General features: G+C 39.6%; 1 protein-coding gene across 2 annotated transcripts in view; it reads left to right on the forward strand.

Moving 5' to 3' along the window:
• The first annotated feature begins 516 nt into the window (after nt 1–516).
• Nucleotides 517–13,521, forward strand: part of LOC143124500 (uncharacterized) — a 29,170-nt gene continuing 16,165 nt past the window's right edge. The window contains exons 1-2 of one of the 2 annotated variants that reach the window (XM_076286079.1): nt 702–746; nt 7,634–7,836. Coding sequence is in view for 1 of the 2 variants with exons in the window: in XM_076286078.1 (XP_076142193.1) it covers nt 656–746 (91 nt within the window). In the remaining variant the exon portion in view is untranslated. Of the gene's footprint in view, nt 747–7,633; nt 7,837–13,521 lie in introns of both variants that reach the window. The other variant, XM_076286078.1, reaches the window with a different exon arrangement.

The following is a 13,521-nucleotide window of genomic DNA, read 5'->3' on the forward strand; positions in this document are numbered from 1 at the left end:
CAATCAGGTGAAAGAGACAAATTTAGCCGTCTAGCTCCATTGACTCCCATTCATTCTGCACTCATGGCGATCGCCCCCAGTGGAACTCTGGTGGAACTGCATCCAAAATTCGGTACAATGGGACTTAATACAGAGTGGCAAGGCTCTCCGTAGACGGGCTCTGGTAACGTCGAAGGGTAAAGTCACGTGGCTTTTTTGTAGTTCGTTTATGAAACAAAAGGAGCAATTTCGATTTTTTTTAATAAGGCAAAATAGTGTCTGACATTTTCACAGTTAGAAGATTATTACTGTATAGACACTGAAAAATATTTTTGGTGGATAAGATCGCTGATTTGGCTTCACAGTATTTTTTAAAAAAATAGGTCTATGGGACTTAACATTGGAGCTGCTCCTCCATAGGAACTGGTTTTCACTTTCCCTCCCTTGTGTGTGCGTGTTTGTTCTGGGGGGCGGGGCCGGTGCCGTCAGAATTTTCCCGGTGGATTTTAGTGCCCCACTCCGCCCCTGCTGAGTACAGTATGACTACGTCAGGCAAGCTGCCTGTTGCTTTCTGTAATCTAAGCAGACCTACGCCGTGGATAGTAGTTGGGCACACCTCGGACTCAGACTCCCCACTACGGACGTCCTGCCTGACAGCTACCAGGCACGGATCCACATGATCTCCGCTCCTGCCCTGCCCCTTCCAGCGATGATAGAAACTCTTGGCATATTTCTCATCTTGGCCAGTGTCAGAAATGTCAGGCTGGGTAAGTGTTCTTATATTCGTAATTTCGCTTCGTCGTTAAAAATAAAAATCGTTTACAGTTTCAAAATAAGGCAGCAGCTGCCTCGGCCGGCGTTGGCCCACATCTTTATAAGCAAGTAGGCCTAGGCTATTAGTGACATGCCATAGCCTATAATAGTGATATCCAGAGCCCTTACAGAGTCAACGCGAGCAAGCAACGTTAGCGACGCGAGCGACGTGCTCCCTTTCATAGTTTACACGGTGGACGCAAGCAACGCGGCCGATAAGTGAAATGCAATACATCGCTCACGCAACAGGGGGTAGCAGTCACTGGTGACATTCTGAGTGATATTTAAGCTGTCTGTAAAAGTTACATCCCAAGAGGCTCTTTTGGAGAGCCACGGATCATATTTAATTTAGAATTCTCAAAAAGACTCCAGTATGACATGGAGACACGTATCAAAAGTAATATCTAGCTTTGTTGGGTGACAAACTAGATGGGAGGTGAGTGTGATTCGCTGTGCTAGATTGACTGCATGTTACAAGGACACTGGGTCATGTCATGTAAGCAACATGGTACTGTAAATAAACGCAAACATAGCCTACATTGCAGAGCCACTTCAACATTATTAATATATGGTGAATAAATGTACACTAACACATGTGCACAGCCCCATGGTTTTCTGACGTGACGATGCTAGCACGTTAGCAGCGGTTAGCTAACTATACTAACGTAAGTTATCTACAAGTCTGAAGTGTCCTCCAAGTGACAATCATGTTATACACAATGAATAGCATGTAACCTACAATGTGGAGCTCCATAGACCGTAAAAGAAAGATAAGCTTGCATAGGGCAATTCCATGGAAAATTACATTTTTTTGTGACATTCTCTGGTGATATCACAAATGAAAGGTTTGGGTACAGTTTGCTGTTCAGGCGCTCAGACGTTAGCCTACACGCTACTTCAGTCCCATGGGCTACACGTCATTCATTTTTTTATTATTATTTTTTAGACATAGAAAGCTATGTAATGGTAGACGTTTTCTAAGTTTAAACACAAACTCCGGGTTGCCACACGTAATTTAAGCCTAGCCTACTGGATTTTCCGGAATTGTTCTCTTTTTTGAGTGACTGCCGGATAATAGCCTAACCTTTTCCGGGACACAAATTGTCCCGGTTTTTGGTGAAAATCTAATTATTATTTCCAGTTTTATTTAACCGTATGGTTTTCTTTTTGGTTGTGTTTAGGACAATAAATCCTGTGTCTACATACACTGACGTATAAAAGGCATGTTTTTGTTGTTGATTGGCAGTGCTGCTACTTTAGCAAGCTTTGTCCTCAGACCCCACTTTTACACGTGCCGTAGTTGCAGATGTATTAATGTAGAAAAGGACAGCAGTCCAGAGCGAGTGGGAGTGAGTTTGCATTAATGGAGCTTCAGGTCAAATAGAAATATAGGTAGCTTAAGCATACGCGTAGATTACGGTGGGGACGGGTGGGATATGTCCCCACCACTATTTATAATTTGAATTTTGTCCCCACCACTTCTAAAAAAGTGCAAACCAATTGCGACCGAAAAAATCCCCACATATGAAATCATCGAGTCTAAACCATGCGATAGGCGCGCACAATGACATCCTCACAGCATGCACACCTGCCTGGATATGTGTGGATCGAGTGTTGTGGTTAAGGTTTTTTAACATCCGCACCCACCCGACCCTCCAGTCATAATGCCTGCTAGAGTTGACTGTAGCTCGGAATGCAATCGGTTGCCATAGGCTATCCTAAAATCCAGCGATAAAACAAAGCATGAACTCGAGGGTCGGTCTGGCCTATATATGTATATTACAGATAGGCTATCTAGGCGATATTTGTAACATTTATTTTGTATTTGGCCTGTTATAAAATCATGTAGGCCTATTGAACAATTTAAACACATTGTGAACCCCAAAGTTGGAGACATGCATAGACATTGCTGCAAATGTAAAACCGGATTACTCTGGAATGGCTAACTGTACAGGGGAGTGCTTTAAACTTTAATTACAACTTTAAACTTTAATTACACCTTTGTGTTCGGTAAGGTCTGCTGTTTATTCAGATATATGGTTTGTCATGTGTTTAGGGAAAGTTCGCGAAGCCAAGATGAATGGGTAGGGAGACGGGCGCAGAAAATATGATTAAATTAAAGCTACTTTTCTCGCGAACCGTTTACCACAACAACTAACCACCAACATCGTTTAAAAGCTGAGAAAAAGCTCTTTCGTGTGATACATGTGATGTCTGTGATGAATAGGCTATTTCGCAAGTTGTTCAGCAAATTTGGGTGGGACAGAAATACCTTTACAGAGCAGCAGATCAGGGCTGGCCATATCGGCTCTGATGTACATTGATTTAAATGCATTATCGCTTTACTACCCAACACGCGAACAAGAAAGAAAAGAAAAAAGAAACCAACGAGCTTATGTCACGATTTCCGATATGCCTAGTCCTAGAGAAAAGACAGCTATTGGTAACCTAACAAGTAGTTAGTTGTCCCAAAGTTGTCCCAAACTTTGAGACGACCTATACTCGCATTAACTGAATCTTATCAACCCGAACTGCGATGTTCCAAACAGAGTGACAGGATGCAATGCCTAATAATCTCACTGCCTATGGCATAACTGATACAGTGCGCCTAGGCCTACTGTTAAACACCTGAAAAATATTAAGCTGCTGTTTTCTTTTCATGACGAGCACTAGGCCTACTTTTGAATGATTTATGACTGAATGGAACGTTGCGTTTTTATGCGCCAGAACTGCTTATCACGTCGTCGTCGTGTGACAAAGTTTACACCAATCATCATCTTCTAATGTATCCTTATGTTGAGATGTCCATTCTCTTTGCCCTAGGTTATCATTTGTGCGTGAAGCAAGCACTTTTCAAACCACACTCAAGCTTATGGTTATTGTCCCCACCACTATTAAAAACAAACTGACGCCCTTGAGCTTAAGAGACAAAAAGGTGAAGAAGAAAGGGTTCGCTGGCCTGCCAGAGTAATCAACTCCTCCTTTTTCTTCTTCTGTGAGTTTTGGGAACTCATCTTTAGTGCACACCAGAGGCTGGCAGGTTCCAGCTGGCTTGTCAGCATTGCTTCTCCTTTGAAATATAATAGACATATAGACCTAACTGCTCATGTTTTTTTATTTATTTTTTTTTTTTAAAGCAAATACCCTAATTTAGGGTAGGCCTATTATTTATTGTAATATAGGGCTGGGACTGAATTCGTTGACATGAATAATTTGCTTTGACTCGTACAGTAGCGATGTAGATTTGTTAACGCACCCGGGATGATTTAGGCCTACACCCCAATTTAAACTGATGATTCCAGAGCGCCCTATGATAGATTAATGGATGCGATGGATGATTTACCAACTAGCACTGGAGCAATACAGTTTTGCTTATGGCAATGCGTGTGAGACTGACACGTGTGTTTGTTTTGAAATGTGTGTAGGTTAGGCCTATGTGAGGGGACGTACACGTGTTAAATGTTAATGTTAGTGAGTTACTGAGAGACTTTCTGATATTTGAGAATGGGAAAATAATTGTTAGATTAATTGAAAAATTAATCGTAAGAATAGTTTTTTTTAAGTATATTTTTTGGGCTTTATGACTTTGTTCTTACAGGACAGTGAGCGGGAGAGAGAGAGATGGGGTGGGATCGGGACATGATCGCAGGTCGGATTTGAACCTGGGTCCCCGTGGCTACTTGGACTCGTACATGGTACACGCCACAGTGCCCCCAATTGTTAGAATAGTTGATTATCGGAAAAAATAATCGTTAGATTAATTGTTTATAAAATAATAGTTTGATACAGCTCTATTGTAATAAAATTAACTAAAAAATAGGCTACAGTAGCCATGCATGAATCAAATCAAAATACAGTATTTTCAATAGGGAGCATCAAATCCCTTTGCAAACCTTCCATATCTCTCTACTTAATCTACTAGTACAGTGCCTGTTCAAAACATGCTATTGCTGTGGAAAACCTGTAGCCCATTTACTGTACATGCCAGTAGGTAGGCCTGCTTTAAAAATAGGACAACAGATAAGCATTGAAATATTGAATATTATTATATTATAGGCTAAGAAATTAAATTATATTATAATAAATAAGCAGAATTTAAGCATAGCTGCCTGTGACATGGCTTATATGACATAGGCCTAACAGCTGTTTGTTTGAGGTAAGACTATTATGTTTAGCCTAATTAACTTGATGATAGGGAAGACAAACCATTTTGTGGAATGATCATTCATCATATGAAATTTGCAACGATGTGACTTTGCCAAAAGTCTCTGGTAGCCTGTAAGTGACATCATGCTCTCTTAAGGCCTATTCACACCAAGAACGATAATGATAACTAACCATAACGATAAAAGCGTTCACACTGATCAGCTTTTATCGTTATGGTTATAGTTATAGTTATCGTTATCGTTATCGTTATCGTTATTGGTGTGAATAGGCCTTTACTCGATATTGTCTGTAGCTGGTCATGCTTTTTATGTGTGGCATTCTGAAACTGTCCTTGTGACCTGGCACTTTGAATTATCTCTTGTTTCAATTTGGGACCCTGCAGTCAGAATTATCGTTTGTTTATTCAAAGTGCAAAGACTTAGCCAAATTAGCCTCTTAAAGTGTCAGTTTATGAACACATCATTTTTTACGTCGTTTTGAATAGCCACTGCATAGCCTACCTGTGCCTTCCTTCTAGCCTTCCTTCATCAATACACTGACTATGTTGAGTAAATGGACAGTGTTTGAGAGCAATAGCTTTTCTCTGCCTACAAGACATGCCATAAATCTGCATACAGTCAACAGATCAACTTAGGAAGGATCGTGACTCTTTTAGTTGGTTAACTAACTGGGTACCATGTAAGCGCTAAATGGTGATATATTGAGTTTGACGTTAAGGGGCATATGAATTGTTCATTGTGTTGCTTTAGGTGATACATGGGGCAACTTTTTGAGCAATGTTGCAGGGCAACCACATAACTCCTTCCATGAGTTCCAATTGGATGATTAAAGTTCTCAAGAAACTTAAGGTTGGTGTGAGAGGGTGTGTATTGTGTGTGTAAGCAACCGTTACTAGTCTTGCACTGGATCTTGAGCAAGGCACTTAACCCAAAGTTGCTCCGAGCACTAAGTGTCTTTGGCTAGAATCGTCTGCAAAATGAATAAATGTAATGTAATGCAACAAGTCTGTCAACACCAGTCAGAGGTTACATTCATTGATGTGCACTTTTATGATGTCATTATATGTTTTACCAAAATATTTGGGAAAAATACACAATAAAGTATTTTGATACAAAATACAAAGCAATTTTCTTTAACCCAATAAAGTACAAATTACGAAATACTATTTTGTATTTTAAATACATGCACCCAACCCCTCACTGCTCCCCGAGCTGTTGTTGCAGGCAGCTCACTGCGTCGGGATTAGTGTGTGCTTCACCTCACTGTGTGTTCACTGTGTGCTGAGTGTGTTTCACTAATTCACGGATTAGGATAAATGCAGAGACCAAATTTCCCTCACGGGATCAAAAGAGTATATATACTTATACTCATACAGTATATACTTATACTAAAAACTTTGGATAAACTAGTGTAGCCTCTGAAAATGTCTTGAAATGATGAGTGCTGAGTCATACAGCGTGCAATCACCAATAAGGCTAAGGCACACAACATCTTCCCTTTTAAAGTTAAAGTTTCTGTGCGGTCAATTATCTCACATTGAATGTGAAGACTTTATGCTCATTTGTTTATAAGGTGCAGGTGTTTAGAAAGAGATGGTACATCATACCAGACCTAAATCAGTATGCATAAAATGCACAGAAAATAAGCTATGTATGCTAGAGAGAACACAGCAATATCTCAACCCAATATAACACTCACTAATCAATAAATAATTTAAATAATACATTTTAGCAAATTCCATTATTTCTGTGTAATTTATGATGATAGTTATAATATTTTTTTTATCTCAACAAGCAGGCAGAATCAAGGTCTTCTGACTGGAAATAACAAACAAGATGTAAAGTATGTGCAGATTTGCATATTGACTCTTTTTGGCCTGATGGGCATCCCTATTTGTGCATCTGGCATGTTCAGTTAAAGCCAAATTCTATAGTGACAAAAATAGGCTGTAGCATTCATCCTCCTTTGTTTTGATGCATCTATATGCATGTTTAAGGCATAATGTCCAATTGAATTTTGTTAGATGCTGACAATGGCTTAAACCCAAAACGTGTCTGTCTGTTCTCTGGCTCCCAATAAGAGTTTACGCTGTGCCAATGCATTTTTCTGTTTATCATCATAGTTGTTATTTTTGGAGTTGAGTTTCTGTTCAATTGTCACCATAAACAGCAGTGAACTAAACCGTGTATATCACAAGAAGCTGAATAGATGCCACATTGACCATAAACCTGCTGAGGAAATGATGCTGGCATTAGCCTATAGTTCAGCAACCCTCTGCAAGTCACATGCTATTGCTTATTTGTGCATGAGAAAACATGCAATGAAAGTGCAACTAAAGAGGATCAACCCAATTATGTGACTAATTCATCCTAGTCTAGACCAGTTATCAACTTTCATTAGGTACTACAAACATCACTCAGTGTGAATACAGTAGACACAAGTCATAATCACATGGTAGCCACGATAACCCTGTGTTGGATTCCGTAGTTGTGTTTTAGTTCTAAGGTCTGTATTGAAGATGGTCAATGAAGCTTGACGGCTGGATCAGGATCTGCAATCAGATGATGATTTATTGTAGATGGTAAAAAAATTAATAACAGAACACAGGCTAAGTCTCGAACAGTAAAACTCAGCAAACTGCACAGAGTCTAACAGTTGTGGTTGTTATTTGAAGTGGCCTGCATGAGCGCCCTGACGAGATGCTCCTCGAGCCGCTTCCTCGATCCGTCTCAGAGTCCAAACCTAAGACAAAGCCTAGGCTCTGACCAGATGGAAATACTAGCCTGAGCAGAACAACACGCTATCTCCCTCGGCCCATGTTGTCACTGATGTTCCTCGGAAGTTCCTGAGCCACAGGGCAGTTTGACCTTCTTGATGGTAAATATGAAGAGTTCCAAAATGCTATATCCTCCATTTTACATTTTTTATTTATTTTTTATTTTATTTTTTTTACATTTTGTTTACCAAGTACTTTCCGTGGAAATGTAATTGGGTATTGTTATTTGATTTATCTTTACTCAGTCAAAACAACAGAACTGCAATTTTATTGATATTACCTGAAATACTCAATTAAATAATGTAATTTATTAATGTTTCCAAAAATGGATTTGAGCAATTCCACGGAAAATTTACTTTTTGTCACATCCATAACGCCAGTGAAATGCCTTGGCATTTGTATGATGTGAATGATAACATTAATTTTTTTGTGCATTTTTTCTCATGTACATTCTTCAGCCAAAAATAGCAAAAGCTCAAATTTCATGTAATCATTCACATCATACCATATCATCACATTTTATTGGCGTTATGGATGTTACAAAAAACTTAATTTTCCATGGAATTGCCCACTTATAGTGTTTTGGAACCAAACTCTACATATACACAGGCCTAAGCCTCTCTAGTGTCCACATCTGGTCAGGCTTTTGGTATTGGACAAAGTTATATACAATGGTATGGACCTCTCCTCGTTGTATACTGCAGAAATAACATATGAACACATCAGAATACAGTGAGAATACTCCAGAATTACACTTGAGAATTTGTTTAAGTCAGTAGCAAGTCTGAGATCATTAACTATTTTACTAGGGCCGTTTCAGTGCTGTGATTTGATCTGAAACCTGATTGGAATTTTTAGAAAATACTGTTTTCGTTGAGGAAGGTATTAAGTTCATTACAAACAGCAACAGCATTTTTAAAAGCAGTTGGAAATATCCCTATATGAGGAATCTAGTAGGGGCTGTATCCAGAGCACTTGTTGAGGAGCTGGTCTGAATTACAATTTTGCTGAGGTCAGATTGCGTAATAGTCGGCCAGAAAGTAAAAGTCCTGCCATATATTCTTTCTACCTGTGCAGTTAACACAAGTGATATCACTAATTATCTGATCTACCTGGCTGCTATTAGGATGAGCTGATTTACTAAATGGTTGGATCATACTTGGCAGGACTTTTACTTTCTGAACCAGGGATGTGCGCGTCTGGTAATAATGTTAACAATTAGTGTGTTACCAATGGCCACCTTTATAGAAGTGACTTATAGAAGAAGCCTGCAAGTTCTTCACATCTTCGAGCAGATGCCTGACAGTGTCAAGGACATGGCATGGTGTTTTTCACCATACTGTGTTCGGTGAAACTCAGAGTAGTTATCCAAGGCCATTATGAGTTCCTGTTTACAGAGGAGTGAAAGAGAGAGACCACGTCCTCTCACTTAACCCTCTCAGCCGTCGTGTCTCCATGGCAAATAGCTAACTTAAATTTGAAAATAGGCAATGAGACTACAGTATTATTGACGTCCTCATAAATGTCTGATAACTTCAGGCAGACATTTCTATTGCTTGTAAGCCCTGCGGAGATGACGTGATCATTCTGAATATTTTGCAACACCTAAGGCAGGCAGGAGTAGCTCCGGTGATTTTGTGGAATAGCTCCTCGTAGGTTAGTCAAGCATTACTGAAGTTGCAGTAAGTCACAATCCTCTATGCTGATGTTGCAAAAACACCTAAATAAAATCTGAGAATTTGTGATTAATGCACGTTGTTTCAGTGACATATATACTGTAAGGTGATGGAGTCTAGTTAGTTTCACTTGTTTGAAACATGGTTGAAGCACACGTCAGCTTACATTTCTGTATTTAGATCCAATCAGCATTGAGGACTTTTTTGCAACCAAAAAGGTACCTACCTCGGGGTAGATACTATTTTGGCCCTCAAAAAAAGCCCTTAGAGGCAGGTTCTGTGAAGAGAGACACGCCCAAGCGCGTAAATTTACCGGGTAAATTTGTTGGTTGGTGGAAACGGCCCTAATGGGAGATTGTCACACACATAAGTCAATAGTCAATAGTTGTCCATACATATGTGTGCAAAATGAAGCATTACTGTACAGAAACAAGAAAGTACTACATCATTATTATAGTAAATTAATCATCCCTGTACTCACCCCCAACACACACATACACATATACTCAGACACCAAAACATGCACACCTGCCTCTTACAGTAAGTTGCTCTTAACAAAAGCATGGGTGTTTGATCTGATGCCAAGCAATATGATACTATTTTCTTTATATTGGGTTATCTGAATCAATATGTTACTTGTTAATGCACTAGGATGCTGAGAACTCTTAGGTTATTCATTTCACTTGCAGATTATGTGATGTATTGTATCACATTATGCATCTGTCTAGACAGTCCATCAGTCTACTCTTGCAGATTTACCGCAAGAGAAGAATGAAAATCTGCTGGCAATTGCCTTTTTGCAAAGGCATTAGCCAAACATTAGGAATCTCCAAAATGTACATAATATAATGTAGATTTGAATCAGATTATGCATACTGGTATAATCAAATCTGTAAATGTGTCCAACAATCTCTCTGAATTACACCCCGTACCCATTCATGTGAACCCTCTGTTATCACTGGCAAACCAATATAACCATTTAGCCTTGTTATGCCCTGTTAACCACAAACAGTTCTTGTCAAGAAAGTTATGCGTTTGAGTATCCATCCTAAGATCAAAGTTCACTTCCCATAAATATTTCCCACTTGTGTAAATATTGGCTTCTTGAAAGCAGTTGAAGGTCATCGACCAAGCCACCAACTGTATCAACATTGTGCAAAACTAAAATGATCTTTTTCTTGCAAGTTCTCAATGCACAATGTCTCTCTATAAAGTCTGAAAACAATTAGAAGACATTCTGTGATGCAGCAAGAAATCATTAGATGAGCTGTTGATTAAGTAAGTAAGGATAACTGATGACACATTTGATAATGCTGAGATGGTCATGTGTCACACTTTGAAGTATGTTCTTGTGTGTGAGTACGTGGATTAAAGTGTCTGCACCAAGGCACAAGTCACTGACATTAGCTCCTGGAAATGCAGTCCCTTTTTTAGTGTTGCTGGCTTTACATCAGTTAGTTTAGCTCACTTTAAACCTAGTTCACACTTCACACACACACAGCATACACACAGACTACTGTTAAGGACACTGTTTTGGGAATTTGGTTTGTAAAAGTAAAAGTTTGTGGTGAACTGCATGAAATACTGAGAAATACTTCTTATGCTGAGTTTACAAGTTCAGCTTAAAACACTGCCGAACGTTATCCACTGATGTGTTCGTCAAACAGGAACAAACACGTACAGAGTTCCCTCTTTGGCTCCATTCTAATGATTTCCAGTTAAATCTAGAAGACGTCCCATCTTGAGAAATAGCACAGATTCTCTGCGCTGTTGCAACATGTACTGTTCCACTTCCCTTTGCACTTCCTAAATGACTTAAATGTTTGCAGAAGTATGCAACAAGTCACATTTGGACGTTTCTATCTCCTGTTCTTGTTTTGGTTGCATAAAACAGCATTCAAACCAAGTTCAACCGCACTCCACACAGGAGTGTGCTATGGTGCATATGGTCCTATAATAATAATAGTAATAATAATAACCTTTATTTATAGAGCGCTTTTCTCAACAAAGTTACAAAGTGCTTTACATATATGAAAGAATAAACAGAACAAAATTAAATGTCTAAAAACAATACAAATAAGACCATATCAACATTAGCAAGAATAATGGAAATGTATCCAATGTATAAGATGTCACAGAATCAGCTAACCTTATTTGTTCAGACAGTGCATTCCAGAGCTTTGGGGCTAACACAGAAAATAATCTGTGTTAGCCGGGACTCGTGGGATAGTTCAGGGGTTCCCAAAGTGGGGGGGTCGCGGGACGGCGAGGGGTGGGTCGCGAAATGATTTCCATAAATCAAATAAATTTGGAAAAAATAAAATTCTGAAAAATTATGACTGGATAAGATCACCATTCACTGTAACCACCGCAAGTCATCTGTCAGCCGGCATGGAGGACGCACTGGTTGAGCTGTCATGTGACCGCACTTTAAAGACAGATTTTAATTCCAAGACGCTTGCTGAGTTCTGGATTTCAGTCTAGAGGGAATATCCACAGCTATCCAAGGCCGCGATGGACGTACTGACGCCGTTCTTTGCACTGACATATATTAAAAACAAATACAGATCGCGTCTAAATGTGGAGGATGATCTCCGTGTGGCCGTCTCCACAATTAAACCAAGAATGGACTGTATTCCGCGCATATCGCGCATCCATTTCATTAGATGAGATTAACGCTGAAACGTAGTTGCCAAAATGTAAATTTGCGCAGCAACAATGTAGCCTACATATGTTTACAACAGTTTGTGGATATTACCCTGACTGAGATATTCTTCTGTTAAAGCAACACCAAAGAATTTTTTGTACATTAAAATATTGTTTCCAAAATCATCAACTCGTAACAGGGTGAAAGGCACTTCTGCATTCTCTTCGCGACCCTCTATATAACTAACCTGGCCCTAGCCAGATGAATGTCGTTCCGCTTAGCTCCGCCTAGCTTCACTCACATCCATCTGGAACCTCTTCCATTGAGAGTGATTTCTCCAACCAACTTTATGGTTTAGCCAATCAGGACGCAGGGCGGGAGTTTCATAGATGTGACATAGCGTAGAAGCGACTGTGAGACTGTTATCAGCGTCACGGGTTGGCTTCGATGAGAGTGGTTGAAGTAGCACGTCAATAGATGACGGACAAGTGGCTTATTCAATCATATGCAAGCATTTTTTGATTAGGTCCAGCCTTCTGAAGCAACACTTCAATGGATCGGTTCCAGATGGATGAGTGGAGCTAGGCGGAGCGAAATTCATCTGGCTAGGGCCAGGTTACTATATAACCGCACTATGCAAGTTTGCCAGATCGGGTAGCGGATCTGTAGTTCGATGGAATGAGACATAAGAAACTACAAATATGACTTGCTTCTGATGTCGCAATACATTACTTTCTTAAAATCATGCAACGTACTCTACCTTGTCTGTAGACATCGTTATTTCCAAAGCCAGTGCTGGATAAACAAGCGTGCGACAGGAAAAGTGCTTTGGTGTTGCTTTAAAATGGAAATTAAAGTAATGTTTCAAAGTTAAGTTTGCACATGACAGCAATAATGTGCACTCATGGATATTATTTTTTGACTAAGGTATTCTGCTTATCATATAGTAAAGTTATATATGTAAAATCATAACAGGCTGCTCTGTTCTTTTGTGTTGTCGTTAAGCCCGTGTTTGGATAAGCCTAGTGCGTATGGCCGGTGCGCACATTTTATTTTATTTTTTGAGTCACATCCAGGGATAGTGGGGGTCGCCAGTCTCTGGCACGGTTATTTTGGGGGTCGCGGGTTGAAAAGTTTGGGAACCCCTGGGATAGTTAATAAACCTTTGCCTGCAAGACCTTAATGCGTGTTGGACTATAGGGCGCTAGCATGTCAGAAATGTAACCAGTAGTCTGAGCGAATTAGCCTAGAAAAGGGTCAAAGGTGGAAGTAAATACAGCAAAAGCATATTTGGTATCATTTGAATCGTAATTTTCTGTAGATTAAGCATTTCTGGTGCCTACAGCGCAGATTTGTACCGAAAAAAATATATAGGGCTTTGAATGGAGCATGGCACAATGAATTTTGGGCCAAAAACGTATGTTAGTACATCTTGATATTAGCTGATATCTCTTAAGCCAATT

This window comes from Alosa pseudoharengus, unplaced genomic scaffold (assembly GCF_046254945.1).
Source record: "Alosa pseudoharengus isolate Yale_2024_CS ecotype anadromous, Long Island Sound unplaced genomic scaffold, YU_APseudo_1.1 YU_APseudo_1.1_scf_15, whole genome shotgun sequence".
NCBI lineage: Eukaryota > Metazoa > Chordata > Actinopteri > Clupeiformes > Clupeidae > Alosa > Alosa pseudoharengus.